Source organism: Rhinoraja longicauda, chromosome 5 (assembly GCF_053455715.1).
Source record: "Rhinoraja longicauda isolate Sanriku21f chromosome 5, sRhiLon1.1, whole genome shotgun sequence".
Classification (NCBI taxonomy): domain Eukaryota; kingdom Metazoa; phylum Chordata; class Chondrichthyes; order Rajiformes; family Arhynchobatidae; genus Rhinoraja; species Rhinoraja longicauda.
This window is the reverse complement of record NC_135957.1, coordinates 85232263-85255262: the sequence shown is the minus strand read 5'-3', so window position 1 is coordinate 85255262 and position 23000 is coordinate 85232263. Positions and strand designations below refer to the sequence as shown.

The 23000-nt window shown below is 43.5% G+C and overlaps 1 protein-coding gene across 1 annotated transcript in view; it reads left to right on the top strand.

Moving 5' to 3' along the window:
- Positions 1–23000, top strand: part of ak9 (adenylate kinase 9) — a 135749-nt gene that overhangs the window by 37970 nt on the left and 74779 nt on the right. Inside the window, exons 12-15 of the mRNA XM_078399888.1 lie at positions 9160–9304; positions 18231–18335; positions 20750–20821; positions 21639–21787. Of these exons, the coding sequence (XP_078256014.1) occupies positions 9160–9304; positions 18231–18335; positions 20750–20821; positions 21639–21787 (471 nt within the window). The remainder of the gene's footprint in view (positions 1–9159; positions 9305–18230; positions 18336–20749; positions 20822–21638; positions 21788–23000) is intronic.

Sequence of the window (23000 nt, the reverse complement as noted above, 5' to 3'; positions counted from 1 at the left end):
CCATAGGAATGGGGGATGGGACCACGATTGTTTGCAATCTCCAATAATTTAGAAAGCAAATGAAATGCAGTCAAATTGGTGGTCATAAACAAAATAGAAGGGAAGGCAAGCTGTGAGGAGGATACAAACAGTTTACAGAGAGATAGATACCTAAATCAGTGGACAAAAAGATAGCAATAGAATATAATGTGGGAACAGGTGAAGTTGTTCACTTTGAAGGAAAGAATGGTGAAACATTTTTATGTAACTAGAGGAAGACTGTTGAAATCTGCAAAACAGAGGGATTTGGAGATTCTCAGACATGAGGTGCCGAAGGTTGGCATTCCAGTGTAGCCCCTAATTGAGAAGACTAAGTGTATAACATATAACATATAACATATAACAACTACAGCATGGAAACAGGCCTGTCCGGCCCTACCAGTCCACGCCGACCATTCTCCCTGACCTAGTCTCATCTACCTGCACTCAGACCATAACCCTCCAATCCCCTCCTATCCATATACCTATCCAATTTACTCTTAAATAATAAAATCGAGCCAGCCTCCACCACTTCCACCGGAAGCCCATTCCATACAGCCACAACCCTCTGAGTAAAGAAGTTCCCCCTCATGTTACCCCTAAACCTTTGTCCCTCAATTCTGAAGCTATGTCCCCTTGTTGGAATCTTCCCCACACTCAAAGGGAAAAGCCTTACCACGTCAACTCTGTCCGTCCCTCTCAAAATTTTAAAAACCTCTATCAAGTCCCCCCTCAACCTTCTACGCTCCAAAGAATAAAGACCCAACCTGTTCAACCTCTCTCTGTAGCCTAAGTGCTGAAACCCAGGCAACATTCTAGTAAATCTCCTCTGTACCCTCTCCATTTTGTCGACATCCTTCCTATAATTTGGCGACCAGAACTGCACACCATACTCCAGATTCGGCCTCACCAATGCCCTGTACAATTTCAACATTACATCCCAACTTCTATACTCGATGCTCTGATTTATAAAGGCAAGCATACCAAACGCCTTCTTCACCACCCTATCCACATGAGATTCCACCTTCAGGGAACAATGCACAGTTATTCCCAGATCCCTCTGTTCCACTGCATTCCTCAATTCCCTACCATTTACCCTGTACGTCCTATTTTGATTTGTCCTACCAAAATGCAGCACCTCACACTTATCAGCATTAAACTCCATCTGCCATCTTTCAGCCCACCCTTCCAAAAGGCCCAAGTCTCTCTGTAGACTTTGAAAATCTACCTCACTATCAACTACTCCACCTATCTTAGTATCATCTGCATATTTACTAATCCAATTTGCCACACCATCATCCAGATCATTAATGTAAATGACAAACAACAGTGGACCCAACACAGATCCTTGGGGTACTCCACTAGACACTGGCCTCCAACCTGACATACAATTGTCAACCGTTACCCTCTGGTATCTCCCATTCAGCCATTGTTGAATCCATCTTGCAACCTCACTATTAATACCCAACGATTTAACCTTCTTAATCAACCTTCCATGTGGAACCTTGTCAAATGCCTTACTGAAGTCCATATAGACAACATCCACAGCCTTGCCCTTATCAATTTCCCTGGTAACCTCTTCAAAAAATTCAAGAAGATTAGTCAAACATGACCTTCCAGGCACAAATCCATGTTGACTGTTTCTAATCAGGCCTTGATTATCCAAATAATTATATATATTGTCCCTAAGTATCTTTTCCATTAATTTTCCCACCACAGACGTCAAACTAATAGGTCTATAATTGCTAGGTTTACTTTTAGAACCTTTTTTAAACAAGGGCACAACATGCGCAATGCGCCAATCTTCCGGCACCATCCCTGTTTCTAATGACGTTTGAAATATTTCCGTCATAGCCCCTACTATTTCTGCACTAACTTCCCTCAATGTCCTAGGGAATATCCTATCAGGACCTGGAGACTTATCCACTTTTATATTCTTCAAAAGTGTCCGTACCTCCTCTTCTTTAATCCTCCTCATTTCCATCACTACTCTACTTGTTTCGCTTACCTCACATAATTCAATATCCTTCTCCTCGGTAAATACCGAAGAAAAGAAATTGTTTAATATCTCCCCCATTTCTTCCGGCTCAGCACATAGCTGTCCACTCTGACTCTCTAATGGACCAATTTTATCCCTCACTATCCTTTTGCTATTGACATATCTGTAGAACCCCTTGGGGTTTACTTTTACATTACTTGCCAAAGCAGCCTCATATCTTTTTTTCGCTTTTCTAATTTCCTTTTTAAGATTCCTTTTACATTCTTTATATTCCTCAAGAACCTCATTTACTCCCTGCCGCTTATATTTATTGTATATCTCCCTCTTTTTCCGAACCAAGTGTCCAATTTCCCTGGAAAACCACGGCTCTTTCAAATTATTATTCTTTCCTTTCCACCGAACAGGGACATAAAGACTCTGTACTCTCAAAATTTCACCTTTAAATATCCTCCATTTCTCTATTATATCCTTTTCATAAAACAACAATTTCCATTTCACTCCTTTTAAATCCTTTCTCATCTCCTCAAAATTAGCCTTTCTCCAATCCAAAATCTCAACCCTTGGTCCAGATTTGACCTTCTCCATAATGATATTGAAACTAATGGCATTATGATCACTAGACCCAAAGTGCTCCTCAACACATACCTCCGTCACCTGACCCATCTCATTTCCTAACAGGAGGTCCAACACTGCCCCTTCTCTGGTAGGCACCTCTACGTATTGCTGCAAAAAACTATCCTGCACACATTTTACAAACTCCAAACCATCCAGCCCTTTAACAGAATGTGATTCCCAGTCTATATACGGAAAATTGAAATCACCCACAATCACCACTCTGTGCTTACTACTAATATCTGCTATCTCCTTACATATTTGCTCTTCCAATTCTCGTTCCCTATTTGGCGGTCTATAATACACCCCTATAAGTGTTGCTAAACCTTTCTCATTTCTGAGTTCCACCCAAACAGCCTCCTTAATCGAGCCTTCTAGTCTGTCCTGCCAAAGCACTGCTGTGATATCCTCCCTGACAAGCAATGCAACACCCCCACCTCTTGCCCCTCCGATTCTATCACATCTGAAACAATGAAATCCTGGAATATTTAATTGCCAATCGCAACCCTCCTGCAACCATGTTTCACTGATCGCCACAACATCATACTTCCAGATGTCAATCCAGGCTCTAAGCTCATCCACCTTTCTTACAATGCTCCTAGCATTAAAATATACACATTTAAGGGACCCTTCATTTCTTATTCTCAGTTTATTTCTTTTCCCTTCTTTCTCTCCTACATATTGGGTCTGAGTGTTTCCCTTTTCTGCCTCCTGCCTTACACACTGCCTATTAGCTATCTGTGTTTGAGTCCCTCCCCCCAACCGTACTAGTTTAAAGTCTCCGCAGTTATTTTAGCAAATCTCCCCGCCAGGATATTGGTTCCCCTCGGGTTCAGATGCAACCCGTCCTTTTTGTACAGGTCATACTTCCCCCAGAAGAGGTCCCAATGATCCAGAAACTTGAAACCCTGCTCCCTGCACCAGTTCCTCAGCCACGTATTTATCCTCCACCTCACTCCATTCCTATTCTCACTATCGCGTGGCACAGGCAGTAAGCCTGAGATTATTACTTTGGAAGTCCTTTTTTTTAACTCTCTTCCTAGCCCCCTGAATTCTCCTTTCAGGACCTCTTCCCTTATCCTACCTATATTGTTGGTACCTATATGTACCACGACCTCTGGCTCCTCTCCCTCCCCTTTCAGGATATCCTGGACACGCTCAGACACATCCCGGACACCGGCACCAGGGAGGCAAACCACCATCCGGGTCTCCCGACTGCGTCCACAGAAACGCCTATCTGACCCCCTCACTATAGAGTCCCCTATTACTACTGCTCTCCTCTTCCTTTCCCTACCCTTCTGAGCAACAGGGCCGGACTCCTTGCCAGAGGCCCGGGCACCGTCGTTGCCCCCAGGTAGGCTGTCCCCCCCAACAGTACTTAAACAGGAGTACTTATTTCCAAGGGGTACAGCCACCGGGGTACTCCCTAGTCCCTGCCTCTGCTCCTTGCCCCCCCTAACAGTGACCCACTTGTCTACCTCCCGTGGTCTAGGAGTGACCACCTCCCTGTAACTCCTATCTATAACCTCCTCACTCTCCCTGATCAGACGGAGGTCATCAATCTGCCGCTCCAGGTTCCTAATACGGTCCCTTAGGAGCCCCATCTCGTCACACCTGGCGCAGATGTGGATGTCTGGAAGACTATCAGACTCCCAGATTCCCCACATCTGACACCCAGAACAAAAAACTGCCCTGGCAGTCATACTCTCCAAACAAAGCCCCGCGCTCGGTTACTAAACCTACCGCCCGGCCGCTACTCCAACCGCTCCAACCGCCCACCCAAAAGAACTGAGTGATCTCCTGGGAGAGGCGAAAAACCGGATAAAAAACCCAGGCCAATTTGGGAAAAAATCCGGGAAATTCCTCTTCGACCCCAAGCTAGGCGATCGAAACTAGTCCGGGAGATCACACAGGTCTTACTCCTTACTATCCCCACACAATCCCCACACACTACTTCCCAAGCAACACAGCTTGGTGCTGCTTGCTGCTGCTGCTGCTACTGCTGCTGCTTGCTGCTGCTGCTACTGCTGCTTGCTGCTGCTGCTACTGCTGGTGGATATCATTTGAAGAAGTCTATAATATAAAAGCAACAAAGACTTTTTACAATGTACAAAGCAGCGGTGAGACCTCATCTTGACTGTTATATTCACTTACTATAAATGTAAATGTATATTATCCTTGAACACTATTCATTGAAGGTTCACTAGGATGGTCCTAGAAGGGATGGTCTTGTGAAGAAAGGTTGAACAAGTTAGGTATGTGTTAATTGGAGTTGAGGTGATCTTGTTGAAACATACAAAAATCCTTAGGATGCTGGTCAATTTGTTTGCTGGCCAATTTGTTTGCTGGGAGGATGTTTCCCCTCACAAAGCACACAGAAAGTTCCCAGCTTGTGGCAGGGTTCTTCTGTTCCTGACAACCTCTCGTAAGCTGAACCACTGGTAAGTCGGAGATGTACAGAAACAACTGTGACAGGAGAGTGAGCAGGCTCAGGAGCATTGGTTGCAAGCCAGCCTCACTGACCCAGTGAATGAGTGAGTCTGCTCAGTGTTCCCAGCTCTGCTTAGCCTATGGTCTAAAAATAAGGAGATCCCATTTAAGACCTAGATGACAACAAAGTATATTTTCTCAAAAAGGTTGTAAGACTTTAGAATTCCTTGCCCAAGAATGCATTGGAAGCTGAATTCTTAAATATATTCAAAGTTACCCAAGGTGGCACAGTGGTAGAGTTCCTGCCTTACACAGCACCAGAGACATGGGTTCGATCGTAACTACGGCTGCTGTCTGGATGAAGTTTATGCATTTTCCCTGTGACTGCGTGAGTTTTCTCCGGTGCTTCATTTTCCTCCCACATTCCAAATACATACTTTTTTTTTTAATTCACAAAATGCTGGAGTAACTCAGCAGGTCAGGCAGCATCTCGGGAGAGAAGGAATGGGTGACGTTTCGGGTCGAGACCCTTCTTCAGACTGATGTCGGGGGTGGGGACAAAGGAAGGATATAGGTGGAGACAGGAAGATAGAGGGAGATCTGGGAAGGAGGAGGGGAAGGGAGGGACAGAGGAGCTATCTGAAGTTGGAGAAGTCGACGTTCATACCACCGGGCCGCAAACTGCCCAGGCGAAATATGAGGTGCTGCTCCTCAAATTTCCGGCGGGCCTCACTATGGCACTGGAGGAGGCCCATGACAGAGAGGTCAGACTGGGAATGGGAGGGGGAGTTAAAGTGCTGGGCCACCGGGAGATCAGTTGCGTTAATGCGGACCGAGCGCAGGTGTTCAGCGAAGCGATCGCCGAGCCTGCGCTTGGTTTCGCCGATATAAATAAGTTGACATCTAGAGCAGCGGATGCAATAGATGAGGTTGGAGGAGGTGCAGGTGAAACTCTATCTCACCTGGAAAGACTGTTTGGGTCCTTTGATGGAGTTGAGGGGGGAGGTAAAGGGACAGGTGTTGCATCTCGTGCAGTTGCAAGGGAAAGTGCCCGGGGTTAGGGTGGTTTGGGTAGGAAGGGACGAGTGGACCAGGGAGTTGCGGAGGGAACGGTCTCTGCGGAACGCAGAGAGGGGAGGGGATGGGAAGATATGGCCAGTGGTGGGGTCCTGTTGTAGGTGACGGAAATGTTGGTGGATGATATGTTGGATCCGCTGGCTGGTGGGGTGGAAGGTGAGAACGAGGGGGATCCTGTCCTTGTTGCGAGTGGGGGGAGGGGGAGCAAGAGCGGAGCTGCGGGATGTAGAAGAGACCCTAGTGAGAGCCTCATCTATAATGGAGGAGGGGAAGCCCCGTTTTCTGAAAAACGAGGACATCTCGGAAGCCCTAGTCTGAAACACCTCATCCCGGGCGCAGATGCGGCGTAGACGGAGGATTTGGGAGTAGGGGATAGACTTTTTGCAGGGGACCGGGTGGGAAGAAGTGTAGTCCAGATAGCTGTGCGAGTCGGTGGGCTTGTAGTGTGTGTAGGTTAATTGGCTTCTGTAAAATTGTTCGGTTGTGTGTGGGATAGAGCTGGTGTATGGGTGATCGCTGGTTGGCTTGGCCTCAATGGGCCGAAGGGCCTGTTTCCTCGCTGTATCTCTGAAACTAAAACAGAGAATTAGATTTTTAATCTGCAAGGAAATCAAGATTTTTCAGGGATAGAGTGCGATAGAGGTGTAGAGGGGATCTTATAGAGGTGTATAAACTCATGAGAGGAATAGATTGGGTAGATGCACAGAGTCCCTTGCTCAGAGTAGTGGAATTGAGGACCCGAGGACATAGGTTTAAGGTGAAGGGGAAAAGATTTAATAAGAATCTGAGGGGTAACTTTTTTACACAAAGGGTGGTGGGTGTATGGAATAAGCTGCCAGAGGAGGTAGTTGAGGCTGGGACTATCCCAATGTTTAAGAAACAGTTAAGACTGTTAGGACAAGTTTGGAGGGTTATGGACCAAGCACGACAGGTGAGACTAGTGTAGCTGGGACACGTTGGCCGGTGTGGGCAAGTTGGGTTGAAGGGCCTGTTTCCACACTGTATCACTCTATGATTCGTTGATAGTAAAGTTGAGGAAACTAGGATCTGCCAACTTATTGAGTGACACAAAGGGCTAAATGCACTATACTGCAACTAGTGCTGTACCATATTAAAGATTCCTCGAGGGCCCTCTTCCAAGTCAGACAGGGGCATTACAATTTAATTTGAATGAAAACTTCCAATTCTCTTTAAACCTTCAGCTAAACTAGAAAGGGTCATAAATAATAAAATAACACTGATTTTGTGGCTTATGCTTTCTCAAGAATTATTAAATGTCTAAGTGATTTGTACTGTACCTGGATGTCCAGAAAGCATTTGAGAAGGAGCTGTATCAAAGGTTATTGCAGAAAATAAAAATTGTGGTGTAGGAGGGAACATATTAGCATACAAGGAGATTAGCCAGCAATAGGATTTTTACAGGTTGGCAAATTGTGATAAGTGGTGTGCTGCAGGTATTGGAGCTAGTTTATATAAATGACTTGGACGAAGGCTATACAATTTGCCAGTTGTTGCCAGTTTGCCTGATGATGATATGTAGGAAAGTTAGTTGTGAAGGGAACATTATAAGATTGCAGGGCGGGAGGGGTCAAATCAGCAGATTAAGTAAATGGGATTGGGAAATGGTGTATAATGTGGGAAAATGTGAAATTGGCCATTTTGCAGTTAAAAAATAAAATTGCTACTCAGATGGTGAGAGAATGCAGAACTCTGTGGCGCACAAAGACCGGGTCTTCATGCAGGTAGTTTAAAAAAACAATAGAAATTTGCTGGAGCATTGGATATAAAAGTAGATAGATTATGCTTCAGTTATACAGGGCATTATTGAGAACACACCTGAAGCACCTTGTACAGCATTGGATTCATATGAAGAATGAAGAACATTGGTCTGAAGAAGAGTCGCAACCCGAAACATCATCGATCCATCTATCCAGAGATGCTGCCTGACCTCCTATTCCAGCACTTAGTGCCTTAGTTTAGTTTAGTTCCATTTAATTTAGAGACACAGCACGGAAACAGGCACTTCAGCTCACCAAGTCCACACCGACCAGTGTTCCCCGCACACTAACACTATCCTACACATACAAAGCTTTGCACTCTACCTTGGTACACGTGACAATAAAGTGAACTTAATAAGCTAGGGACAATTTACAATTTTCCCAAGCTAATTAACCTACAAACCTGTATGTCTTTGGAGTGTGAGAGGAAACCGGATATCCTGGAGAAAACCCACATGGATCAAGGGAAGAACATATAAACTCTGTACAGACAGCCCCCAGAGTCAGGATCGAACCAGGTCTCTGGCACTATATGTCTTTTTGAAGAGGAATTTCATTATTTGGAAGCAGTTTAGAGAAGGTTTACTGGACTAATACCTGGAATGAGGGGGATGTTTTCTGAGGAAATGTTGGATAGTCTCATTGTGTTTCCATTGAAATTTATAAAAAAAGGACATAATTAAAACGGATAAGATCTCGAGGGTCTTGCCAGAGCGGTGGAAAGGATGTTTCCCCTAGTGATGTAATTTAAAACCAGCGGTCATAGTTTTAAAATAACTAATCATTCATTTAAAACAGAATTTAGGTAAAAGTTTTATCCCCAGAAGATTATGAATCTTTAAAATTATTACAATTTTATAAATAACCTAAAATATATAAAATAATTTGTAAAATAATTTTAAATATATACACTATTTCGACTACGAACTTGCTGTGGGATCACTGTAACAAAGTAAATTAGCTGTTCTTACACCAATTGGCCTGGTCAATTAAAGGTCTTAAAATACCCAGGGAAATGTCAATGTTTCTGAATGCTTGTTAATCAATGTCCCATCGTAGAAATTTTGAAATTGATCAATTATCATACAATATTATTATTCAAATTATAGAGAACTACCAAACTCCACATGTACAGGATTAAATCCAGAATTGCTGGATATAGAACTTGGATGTGGCAGTTCTGTTAGCCGTGCAATTGCGTCATCTGTTTTAAAACAATATATCTCTTTTATACTGCCCTTTCAGGTGCTGGATATGGCCCTTCTTATAATGCCACATCAAGAAAGACTAATCTTGGAGAATATTGAAAAAGTTCGCATGGAAACATTTCCATCAGCAATACTTACAGTTAAAAACAAATTGGAAAAAGAGTTACGTGAAGCGCTTCAAGGTAATTAACAAAAATATTTCTTTTTTTTACGCATAATACCAGTTCTACGGTGATTATTTACTTTAATTGTTGTCACCATATGGTTTATTTGAACCATAATCATTTAATCATGGCTGTGCTAAGAGGCACGTGATTGAAAGGCTCAGTGCTGGGACCTCAGTTACTTACAATAGAAACATAGAAACATAGAAAATAGGTGCAGGAGGAGGCCATTTGGCTTTCGAGCCAGCACCACCATTCATTGTGATCATGGCTGATCATCCACAATCAGTAACCTGTGCCCAACTTCTCCCCATATCCCTTGATTCCACTAGCCCCCAGAGCTCTATCTAACTATCTTAAATTCATCCAGTGATTTGGCCTCCACTGCCCTTGGTGGCAGAGAATTCCACAAATCCACAACTCTCTGGGTGAAAAAGTTCCTTCTCAGAAAGTTGTGAATGATCAGCCATGATCACATTGAATGGCGGTGCTGGCGAATGGCCTACTCCTGCACCTATTGTCTGTTGTCTATTGAATTTGTGGAATTCTCTGCCACAGAGGGCAGTGGAGGCCAAATCACTGGATATATATTATATTGTCGATTTAGCCGAAGGAATTAAATGTAACAAATGTAGCAGTGTGAGCTGCGAGGAGGATGCTATGAGGCTGCAGTGTGACTTGGATAGGTTGGGTGAGTGGGCAGATGCATGGCAGATGCAGTATAATGTGGATCAATGTGAGGTTATCCACTTTGGCGGCAAGAACAAGAAGGCAGATTATTATCTGAATGGTGACAGATTAGGAAAAAAGGAGGTGCAAGGAGACCTAGGTGTGCTTGTACATCTATCTATATATATTAATAAAACTCACCACCGCCCGCACCTCCAGACTCAGGAACAGCTTCATCCCCAGGGCCATAGCTGCTATGAACCGGTCCTGCTGAGCCGGATGGTCACATCGCACAGTGAACCGGCACAGATCTACTTGCACTTTATTCTGTTTTAAAACTGTTCCAATTTGTTTCATTGGGTTGTTTAAATTAATACTGATTAGCTAATTAATTTATTGCATCGTATGGGAGGCGCATTCCCAATCTCCTTGTACCCCTGTACAAAGACAATAAAGATATATTAGACAATAGACAATAGACAATAGACAATAGGTGCAGGAGTAGGCCATTCAGCCCTTCGAGCCAGCACCGCCATTCAATGCGATCATGGCCGATCACTATCAATCAGTACCCCGTTCCTGCCTTCTCCCCATACCCCCTCACTCCGCTATCCTTAAGAGCTCTATCCAGCTCTCTCTTGAAAGCATCCAACGAACTGGCCTCCACTGCCTTCTGAGGCAGAGAATTCCACACCTTCACCACCCTCTGACTGAAAAAGTTCTTCCTCATCTCCGTTCTAAATGGCCTACCCCTTATTCTCAAACTGTGGCCCCTTGTTCTGGACTCCCCCAACATTGGGAACATGTTATCTGCCTCTAATGTGTCCAATCCCCTAATTATCTTATATGTTTCAATAAGATCCCCCCTCATCCTTCTAAATTCCAGTGTATACAAGCCCAATCGCTCCAGCCTTTCAACATACGACAGTCCCGCCATTCCGGGAATTAATCTAGTGAACCTACGCTGCACGCCCTCCATAGCAAGAATATCCTTCCTCAAATTTGGAGACCAAAACTGCACACAGTACTCCAGGTGCGGTCTCACCAGGGCCCGGTACAACTGTAGAAGGACCTCTTTGCTCCTATACTCAACTCCTCTTGTTACGAAGGCCAACATTCCATTGGCTTTCTTCACTGCCTGCTGAACCTGCATGCTTCCTTTCATTGACTGATGCACTAGGACACCCAGATCTCGTTGAACTCCCCCTCCTCCTAACTTGACACCATTCAGATAATAATCTGCCTTTCTATTCTTACTTCCAAAGTGAATAACCTCACACTTATCTACATTAAACTGCATCTGCCATTTATCCGCCCACTCACACAACCTGTCCAGGTCACCCTGCAGCCTTATTGCATCTTCCTCACAATTCACACTACCCCCCAACTTAGTATCATCTGCAAATTTGCTAATGGTACTTTTAATCCCTCCGTCTAAGTCATTAATGTATATCGTAAATAGCTGGGGTCCCAGCACCGAACCTTGTGGTACCCCACTGGTCACTGCCTGCCATTCCGAAAGGGACCCATTTATCCCCACTCTTTGCTTTCTGTCTGTTAACCAATTTTCTATCCATGTCAGTACCCTACCCCCAATACCATGTGCCCTAATTTTGCCCACTAATCTCCTATGTGGGACCTTGTCGAAGGCTTTCTGAAAGTCGAGGTACACCACATCCACTGACTCTCCCTTGTCAATTTTCCTAGTTACATCCTCAAAAAATTCCAGTAGATTTGTCAAGCATGATTTCCCCTTCGTAAATCCATGCTGACTCGGAACGATCCCGTTACTGCTATCCAAATGCTCAGCAATTTCGTCTTTTATAATTGACTCCAGCATTTTCCCCACCACTGATGTCAGACTAACTGGTCTATAATTACCCGTTTTCTCTCTCCCTCCTTTCTTAAAAAGTGGGATAACATTTGCTATCCTCCAATCCACAGGAACTGATCCTGAATCTATAGAACATTGAAAAATGATCTCCAATGCTTCCACTATTTCTAGAGCCACCTCCTTAAGTACTCTGGGATGCAGACCATCAGGCCCTGGGGATTTATCAGCCTTCAGTCCCATCAGTCTACCCAAAACCATTTCCTGCCTAATGTGGATTTCCTTCAGTTCCTCCATCACCCTAGGTTCTCCAGCCCCTAGAACATTTGGGAGATTGTGTGTATCTTCCTCAGTGAAGACAGATCCAAAGTAACGGTTTAACTCGTCTGCCATTTCTTTGTTCCCCATAATAAATTCCCCTGCTTCTGTCTTCAAGGGACCCACATTTGCCTTGACTATTTTTTTCCTCTTCACGTACCTAAAAAAACTTTTGCTATCCTCCTTTATATTATTGGCTAGTTTACCCTCGTACCTCATCTTTTCTCCTCGTATTGCCTTTTTAGTTAACTTTTGTTGCTCTTTAAAAGAGTCCCAATCCTCTGTCTTCCCACTCTTCTTTGCTATGTTATACTTCCTCTCCTTAATTTTTATGCTGTCCCTGACTTCCCTTGTCAGCCACAGGTGTCTCTTACTCCCCTTAGAGTCTTTCCACCTCTTTGGAATAAATTGATCCTGCAACCTCTGCATTATTCCCAGGAATACCTGCCATTGCTGTTCTACCGTCTTCCCTGCTAGGGCCTCCTTCCAATCAATTTTGGCCAGCTCCCGCCTCATGCCTCTGTAATCCCCTTTGCTATACTGTAATACCGACACTTCCGATTTTCCCTTCTGCCTTTCCATTTGCAGAGTAAAACTTATCATGTTGTGATCACTGCCTCCTAATGGCTCTTTTACCTCTAGTCCCCTTATCAGATCAGGATCATTACACAACACTAAATCCAGAATTGCCTTCTCCCTGGTAGGCTCCAGTACAAGCTGTTCTAAGAATCCATCTCGAAGGCACTCTACAAACTCTCTTTCCTGGGGTCCATTTCCAACCTGATTTTCCCAGTCTACCTGCATGTTGAAATCTCCCATAACCACCGTAGCATTACATTTTTGACACGCCAATTTTATCTCCTGATTTAACTTGCACCCTAAGTCGAGGCTACTGTTTGGGGGCCTATAGATAACTCCCATTAGGGTCTTTTTACCCTTACAATTTCTCATTTCTATCCATACTGATTCAACATCTCCTGATTCTATGTCACCCCTTGCAAGGGAATGAATATCATTTCTTACCATCAGAGCAACCCCACCCCCTCTGCCCACCTGTCTGTCTTTTCTATACGTTGTGTACCCCTGAATATTCAGTTCCCAGCCCTGGTCCTCTTGTAGCCATGTCTCAGTGATCCCTACAACATCATACTTGCCCATGACTAACTGAGCCTCAAGCTCATCCACTTTATTTTTTATACTACGCGCATTTAAGTACAACACTTTAACTTCTGTATTTACCTCCCCTCTCACATCGTTCACAATTGGCCCTGCCCTTAATTTCTTTTCCGCTCTAGAACTTCTGTTCCCATTCTTCCGAGAGTCTTTTGCAATATCTCCTGTATTCCCTTTTACCTCATCTTCATATTCACAATTTGTTAACCCCTCCCCCCCACTACTTAGTTTAAAGCCACAGGTGTCACACTAGCAAACCTGCCTGCCAGAATGTTTGTCCCCCTGCTGTTAAGATGCAACCCGTCCCTTTTGTACAAGTCACCCCTAGCCCAGAAGAGATCCCAGTGGTCCAGAAATCTAAATCCCTGCTCTCTGCACCAGTCCCTCAGCCATAAATTCATACCCTCTATCTCTCTGTTCCTGGCCTCACCAGCACGAGGTACCGGTAGCAGTCCAGAGATAACTACCTTCGACGTCCTACTTCTCAGCGTTTTTCCCAACTCTCTAAACTCCCGCTGTAGCACCTCCTTCCTCTTCCGCCCGACGTCATTCGTGCCCACGTGCACAACGACTTCAGGTTGATTGTATTGTATTGTATTGTATCCTCACTGGGTGCACGGGGATTAGGAACCATCCGAACAGCAGATCGCAACCATCGCAACTGCCAACAAAAGAACTCATCAAAAGAGACCAGCTCTAAAACTGGAAACTTGGAATGTCTGGACAATGATGACCGGCCTCTCTGAAAAGCCACAGGACATCAGCGATTCCAGGAAAACAGCTGTCATAAACAACAAGCTCAAGGGACTCAACGTAGATATAGCCACCCTTCAGGAAACAAGGCTGGCAGACTCGGGCACACTGAAGGAGAAGGACTACACATTTTATTGGCAGCGAAGAACTCTGACGAGCCCAGAGAGCACGGAGTAGGCTTTGCAGTAAGGAACAGCCTGCTGAACACGGTGGAACCAGGCAGAAATGGCTCAGAGCGACTCCTGACTCTCAACACCACCGCAGGCCCAGTCACCCTTGTCAGCGTGTCTGCCCCGACACTGTCCTCCACATCAGACACAAAGGACGGGTTCTACGAGAACCTTGCATCCATCATCAGCAGCATCCCCAGCAAGGAAGAACTTGTTCTCTTGGGCGACTTCAACGCCAGAGTGGATGCAGACCACGAATCCTGGTCTTCCTTTCTTTCTTTTTTTCATCCATGGTCAGCCATGACCGAGGGGGGCCTAAGAAGGACAGCCTAGAGGCAGGAAAAATGTTCCCGATGTTGGGGGAGTCCAGAACCAGGGGTCACAGTTTAAGAATAAGGGGTAGGCCATTTAGGACTGAGATGTGGAAAAACATTTTCATCCAGAGAGTTGTGAATCTGTGGAATTCTCTGCCACAGAAGTCAGTGGAGGCCAATTCACTGGATGTATTCAAGAGAGAGTTAGAAAAGCTCTTCGGGCTTCAGAATCAACAGATATGGGGAGAAAGCAGGAATGGGGTGCTGATTTTGGATGATCAGCCATGATCATACTGAATCGTGATGCTAGCCCGAAGTACCGAATGGCCTACTCCTGCACTTATTTTTCTATGAAATGTATAAAATGATGAGTATAGATGGGGCAGACCCTGGGGATTTATTTTCCCTCTCAGAGATGAATGAAATTGGTGGACCTGGATTTAGGGTAACGGGTAAGAGATATTGAAGGGCTCTGTGGAGATCTTTTTCACCGAGGGAATTCCGCCAGAGTGAGTGGTGAAAGCAGAAGCCATAATAGCAGTTAAGAAAAGCATTTGCATTGCCTAGGTGTTGGATGATGGGATTAATGTGGATAGGTGCCCATTGATCAGCATAGATGAGGTGGACTTAATGGCCTATTTGCATGCTGAATGACACTGACTTGGTGTCTTTATAGTTGTTTCAATTACGTGTTTCAATTACTTTTGTTTCTTTACCTTATTTTATTTACTTATTGTGTTGACGGCAAACTTAGACTTTAATTTAAAAAATCTACTTTCATGTTGATAAAGCCAGAGTAATTGTGTTATTATCCAGTATTATGATATTAGCAATATTGTTACAAAATAAATGAAGTCTGTGGCTGTAATATGAGAATGCTCAGTTAAAAACATGTTTTCTTCCTCAATGATTTTATTTAATTGTGAGGTTGAATTATGGGGCGCAGCAGTAAAGTTGCTGCCTTACAGCACCAGAGACCCGAGTTCCATCCTGACCACAGGTGCTGTCTGTACAGAGTTTGCTCGTTCTCCCTGTGACCACTTGGGTTTTCTCCGGGTCCTCCGGTTTTCTCCCACATTCCAAAGACGTACAGGTTTGTAAATTAATTGGCTTCTGAAAATTGTCCCTAGTGTGTAAGAATAGAACTAGTGTAGGGGTGATCATTGGTCGGTGAGCTGAAGGGCCTGTTACCACACTCTATCTCTACAAATAAAACAAAACATTATAGAATGCTCAGATCAAACTATGGCTTCTTCCTCGTAGATTTTATTTCATTCTATATGTTATTATAGAATTGTTTAATTGCCAGCCTGAATAATAGGGAGAGGCTGGATATGCTGGGAATGTTTTTCTTTCAAATGTAGGAGGCTAAAGAGTGACCTTATGAGGAAGTAAATAGTAGGATAGACAAACGAGAGTCAGAGGATGTTGTTTACCTAGATGTTCAGAAAGGCTTTGATAAGGTGCCACATGTGAGGCTGCTAAGGAAGATGAGAGACCATGGTATCAAAGGGCAGATACTAGCCTGGATAGCAGGTTGACTGGATGGCCTTAGGCAAAGAGTGGCAATAAAGGGGGCCATTTTAGGTTGGCTGCCGGGGGCCAGTGGTGCTCCTCTGAGGTTGGTGCTGGGGTTGCTACTCTTCACGTTGTATATTAATGATTTGGATGAGCAGATTGGCGGCTTTGTAGGTCAGGCTTGCAGATTATACAAAGATAGGTGGAGGGGCAGGTAGTGTAGAGAAATTACGGACTCTGCAGAAGGACTTGGACAGGTTGTGAGAGTGGGCAGAGAAGTGGCAGGTGGAATACAGCGTAGCAAAGTGTGGAGTCGTGCATTTTGATAGTAAGAATAAAGGTGTAGACTATTTTCTAAATGGGGAGAGAATTCAGAAATTGGATATGGGAGTGCTGGTGCAGGATTCCCAAAAAGTTAATTTGCAAGTCAAATTGGTAGTAAGGAAGGCAAACGCAATGCTGGCATTTATTTAGAATGGCCGAGAATATAAAAGCAGGGATGTAATGCTGAGGCTTTATAAGGCGCTGGTCAGACCGCATTTAGGGTATTGTGAGCCATTTCGGGTCCTATATCTGAAGAAGGATGTGCTGGTGCTGGAGAGGGTCCAGAGGAGGTTTAATTCAGTTTAGTTTATTGTCACATGCGCTGAGGTACAGTGAAAAGCTTTTGTTGCATGCTAACCAGTCATGAGAATGATCCCAGGAATTATTGGGTTAATGTGCGATGAGCATTTGACGCCACTGAGCCTGCACTCGTTGGAGTTTAGAAGGATGAGGGGGGACCTCATTGAAATTTATCGAATAGTGAAAGGTCTGGATAGAGTGGATTGGAGAGGATGTTTCCATTATTGGGAGAGTCTAGGACTAGAGGTCATAGCCTCAGAATAAAAGGACATACCTTTAGGAAAGAGATGAGGAAGAATTTCTTTGGTCAGAGGGTGATGAATCTGTGGAATTCATTGCCACAGAAGGCTGTCGAGGCATGAATGAATATTTTTAAGGCAGAGATTAACAGGTTCTTGATTAGTATGGGTGTCAGTGGTTAAGGGGAAAAGGCAGAATGGGGTTGAGAGGGAAAGATGATCAGCCATGATTGAATGATGGAGTAGACTTGATGGGCCGAATGGCTTAATTCTGCTCCTATCACTTATGAACTTATTGAACTTTTGAATGCTCAAAATATTTTACCATGGGTAAAGGATTCTAAAAAAGGATGCCATAGGCTTAAGGTAAGAGGGGAGAGATTAAAGAGGGATCTCGGGAGAACTTTTTCACTCAGAGGGTAGTCCATATATGGAATGAGTCACCAGAAGAAGCAATATAAGCAGGTACAATTATAATTTACAAAAGACATTTGGACTGATATATAGATGGGAAGAGTTTAGAGGGAGTTTAAACGCAGGCAAATGGGACTAGCCAAGAATGCCAATTTGGTTGGCATGGACAAAGTTCAGGCAAAGCGCCTGTTTGTCTTGTCTTGTTGATACTGCACCAAACGCCGCTGTAGGGCTATAAACGTGCAGTCCCTCATGCATACAGTTGCAGATTTAAAATTTAGTGTTTGCAAGCAACAGTTTAAAAGATTTACTATCAGCAGCAGATTTTATATGCGGTGGCAAAGGATTCCAAACAGGGATGGTTCTGGGGTACACCCAGTAGCGGAAACAGTCTTTGTTGGTCTTGATGGTTATATAATTCAAGGCTTGGTTTAGTTGGGTTCCTGGTGTGTTGTTCCGACTGTATAAAACATGGGCAATGTTGGATGGAGCTAATGAGTGGGTTTCTTTGTAGACTGCAGTAAACCTGGATATTATACGGCATCTTTGGAGGGTGTCCCATTTGAGTTCATGAAGCATTTCTGTGACACTACTGGTCTTTCTATAGTGACCGGTTACAAACCTGGCACCTCTTCTCTGGACATTCTCAAGGTTGTTAATGTGGGTCCCTTGGTAGAGATCCCAAATGGCACTACAGTATTCCAGTCTTGGACGTACTGGCGTTTTGTAAGCAATGTCCTTTGTGGATTTTGTACAGTTCCAGAAATTTTGTTGCAGGAGACGAGAGATGTTTCCATGCTTTGCAGCTGTGTGACTGTGACAATAATTCGACGTATCATGTTAAAAAGATTACATTTTGCAAGAGATCACGTCATATTACTTACGAACGATTAACCAATCATTTGTACAATTGTTTCCCAGTGCAGAGAACTCTGGTGATGAACGAAGGTATTATAAATGAGGAAGAAGGTCCAAGTAAAGAAGATCTAAGTAAAGAGGATCTCGGTACAGATACTGGAACTGCAGGTATACTTTCTGTCTAACAGTAAATGTTTTTGATATTTTTTTCTAATGCTGTCTTATTGCTTGTGTTTGAAGTTTTACATAAAATGTAGCATCTCAATTGTAGTTACATTATATATCTTGAATTGCACAAAAAATGGCTTTTTGTGGTCCAGGACATATAAATAACACTGCTGCTGGAGTGACATTCTCATCATTGACAGAACATAAGAAATAGAAGCAGGGAAATATCATTCGGACCCTTGTGTCTGCTCGATAAAACAACAGAAAAACTAATTAAACAATGAAAGTGCATTAAAAATCATTGAAACAAGCAAAGCAAAGCAATTGCACAAAGGGTGGTGGGTGTATGGAACGAGATGCCGGAGTAGGTAGTTGAGGTAGGTATTTTTCCAATGCTTAAGAAACATTTAGACAGGTCTGTGCAGGAAAGAACTGCAGATGGCGGTTTAAATTGAAGGTTGACACAAAATGCTGGAGTTACTCAGCAGGACAGGCGGCATCTCTGGAGAGAAGGAATGGGGGATGTTTTGGGTCGTGACCCTTCTTCAGACAGGTACATGGATAGGACAGGTTTGGAGGGATATGGGCCAAACGCAGGCAGATGGGACTTGTGTCGATGGGACATGTTAGTCGGTGAGGACATTGGGCCGAAGGGCCTGTTCCCACACTCTATGACTATTAAAAGGTTTGACTAAATAGAATTGGATAACTCTTTTAAGGCCTACTTTAATCCATTGTAACCCTTCTTTTCCACTGAAGCAAATGGAGAGGCTGTTACTTATTCCAGAGGACTGCAGTAATTTATTTAATTTTATGCTCTCTCATTTGGCAGTCTGGCAGTCTGTTTGTCCTTTGTCCTTTTTTGTTTGTGTGTTGGTGTTGGGGTGTTTTGTTTTTGGCTGTGTATGTGTGGGGGGTGTGCGGTGGGGGGTGTGCGGTGGGGGGGGGGGTGGGGGAAATCTTTCCTTTTTTAGGTCTCTTCCTCGGGGCGAGGCTCGGCCGCCGGACTTAACAGCGCCCGGTGCGGCTTGACCGCAGGGCCTTCCATCGCCTGGTGTGGCTCGGGCGCGGGACTTAACAGCGCCCGGTGCGGCTCGGCCGCGGGGCCTTCCATTGCCCGGTGCGGCTCGGCCGCGGGACTTAACAGCGCCCGGTGCGGCTCGGCCGCGGGGACTTCCCATCTCCTTGCGGGGGCTGTGCGGGTCGGTCGCCTCGGTAGGGGTCGAGCTGTCAGTCCGTGGGAGGGGCATGGGGGAAGAGAGAGGAAGTTTTTTTGCCTCCATCACAGTGAGGGGGTGTTTGGAGCCACTGTGATGGATGTTTGTGTTGGGGTTGTGTGTCTTGTGTTTTTTGTTTTTTTGTACTGCTGGCAAATTAATTTTGTTCGGTAAAACGAATGACAATAAAGGTATTCTGTATTCTTCTGATTCCAGCAGTGGAAAGCAGTCATTAAAAATGTCTTAATCTGCTTGCTGTCAACAAATTCATATGTGCACTGTCCACTCATGGATATTGTGAATTTTCTATCACGTAAACATAAAATCATAAATGATAGGAGCAGAATTAGGCCATTTGGCCCATCAAAGCCATTCAATCGTGGCTAATCTATCTCTCCCTCCTAACCCCATTCTCATGCCTTCTCCCCATAACCCCTGACACCTGAAATAATCAAGAAATCAATGTCCGGACCATGTGAATATACGTGTTTTTCATGAGATCATATTTATCCAAGAACTGTTAATTAATTTCAATTGAAGAAAGGAAATAAATTTATTAATTATCGAATTTTTAATACATTTATCATACCCATTGGGGTGCAAAATCAATCACAATTAAACAATAAAAAGTTTATGTAAATTGTGATACCTCAATCTTGGATTCAGAGCTAGCTGACATCGACTAAAGAAGGGTCTCGATCTCAAACATCACCTATTCCTTTTCTTCAGAGATGGTGTCTGACCCACTGAGTTACTTCAGCATTTTGTGTCCAACATCCACTAAAATCATTTATGCTAAGACATTCATGTTGCTCAAAATTGCACAATGTTAAACATTTAATTTCTTTAGTAAGTTCTAATAAAACGAACAAGAGTTTCTGTGGTTTTCAAATAATTTAAGGATGTCATTTAATTAAAGCATTCAGTTCAAGTGAATGAATGCATTAACCTGATTCCTTGAAGCTAAAAAAACAAAAACCTCTAATGAAGGGACATCAGTCTGAAACTTTAACTGTTTCAATGCTGAGTTTGTGGCATTTTTTTCATTTCTGCTGTGGGACTGGAAGAAGCTATGTAGATAGAAAAGGGCAGGCACACTTTAAAACTTAACGTGAGGTGCAAAAGAACAAATGTATTTATTTGAAAGTATTAATATTATATAATTCTAACTGCATTTTTATTTTGATTCTTAAATAGAGGAACATGCCGTTCAAGAAGAGGCACCAGTGGAAGTTCCAGAACCTGTGCAACCAACTGAAGAAGAGCTTGGTAGATAAAACATTTCAATGAACATCAGTATTGCAAATCTTTACTCGCTTTCATAGCATATTTTTATTTCACACCCGTGTTAAATGTTCTTTATTCTTCCATTAATTAACATCAAATGTTTGCAGTGACTTCTGATCCCCATTTTAATGTTTGATACTTTGCATTATTCACACTTTATTCAGTAAATGGAAGAAGAGTCTCGACCCAAAAAGTCATTGTCTATGTTCTCCAGAGATGCTGCCTGAACTGTTGAGTTACTCCAAGATCTTGTGTCCTTTTGATCAGTAGTCGTTTATTTTGTTGGTTCTTATTTCCATTTATTGGCTAATTTGTGCATAAATTTAACTAAAAATGTAATTAGAAGAAATCAATCTCAAATGAGAACAACAACATTGAAGCTTCTAAAGAATTCACTATGCTTATTGCATATTGAAAGAATATAAACCTGTTTCAATGATCACCTACAGCAGCAGATTGATTCAAGGAAGACAATAATTATTGGCTTCTAATGTCACCAAACTTTCAAAGAAATTATCAATTTACAAATGTAAATTGTCACTAGTGTGTAGGATAGTGCTACTGTACAGGGTGATTGCTACAGTACAGACTCGATGGGCCAAAGAGTCTGTTTCAAAGCTGTATCTCTAACGTTTGAAGCCCAAAAGTCACATCAGAACCCCAAAAAACTAGAATAATCTTTCTTCTATCACATATTCAAGAATCTTACACTCAGAAGATCTTTTGCATCAAAAATTGATTTGTAATTTTAGGTAGTTTCAATTTCTAAAGTAGTATGTATGGATTGTTTGTACTTTAGCTTCTATACAAGCGATCGTTGAAGAAGTGACTGAGGAACACCCTGAAGTCAAGGTTATTGTACTTGAGGCTGTTTGGAATGCAGCACGGGACCAAACACAACTGCCAATTGATATCTACATGGATACATTGGTGAAAGCTATTTCAGAGGTAAGGCTGCATTTTGATGAAAAGCTAGTATATTTCATTGAAACATGAAAATCCTTTTGGAAGGAATGAGCTGTGCTTCCTTTATGCAGGAAATGTTTGGTCTTTAATGACTTGGGGGCTAGAAATTCTAGCACATAATGCACTACTTTCATATGCTATTTTTAAACTTGTCTGGTTATAGAGTTGTACAGCATGGGAACAGGCCATTCAGCTCATCACATCCATGCTGACCAGTGGGCATACATTTGTATTAACCCCATCACTTGACAAGCACTTGGCCAATAGTTTTTTAGGTCAAGGAGGTTCAATGCTCCTCTTAATTGCAATGAGTGACTCTGCTTCCACCACTCTCTCCAGTAGAGCATTCCAGACACTCATCACTTTCTGAGTGTAAAAGCTCCCCTTTAGATCCCTCTAAATCTTTTATCCTAAATTTATGCCCTTTAGTTTTACTCACTCTGGTAAGGAAATATGATTCTTCCAATCTATCAAATCTATATTTCTCTTAGTTTATATACCTAATTCTGATCTTCTCCCAACCTCCTCTGCTGCAAGGCAAACAGACCTGGGAGCATCTGTAGAGCTACCGCCTTACAGTGTTAGAGACTCAGTGTCGAGCCTGAATACGGGTGCTGTCTGTATGGAGTTTGTACATTAGACAAAAGACAATAGGTGCAGGAGGAGGCCATTCAGCCCTTCGAGCCAGCACCGCCATTCAATGTGATCATTGCTGATCATTCTTAATCAGTACCCCGTTCCTGCCTTCTCCCCATACCCCCTGACTCCGCTATCCTTAAGAGCTCTATCTAGCTCTCTCTTGAATGCATTCAGAGAATTGGTCTCCCTGTGACCTCGTGGGTTTTCTCCGGGTGCTCCGGTTTCATCCCACACTCCAAAGACGTACAGGTTTGTAGGTTAATTGGCTTTGGAAAAATTGTAAATTGCCCCTAGCATGTGAGATAATGCTAATGTACGGGGATCGCTGGTTGGTGTGGACTCGGTGAGCCGATGGGCCTGCTTCTGCTCTGTGTCTCTAAACTAAACTAAACTAAATCTCCAGTCACCCCTCATAACCAAACCCAGTGGAGGACTTGCACAGTAAATGACAATGACAGGACTCAGGAGATTGTTGTAGAACAGAGAGACTTAGGGGTAAAGGTATACTATTCCCTGAAAAGTGGCAACAGGCAATGGAGAATGCATTTGGTGCGTT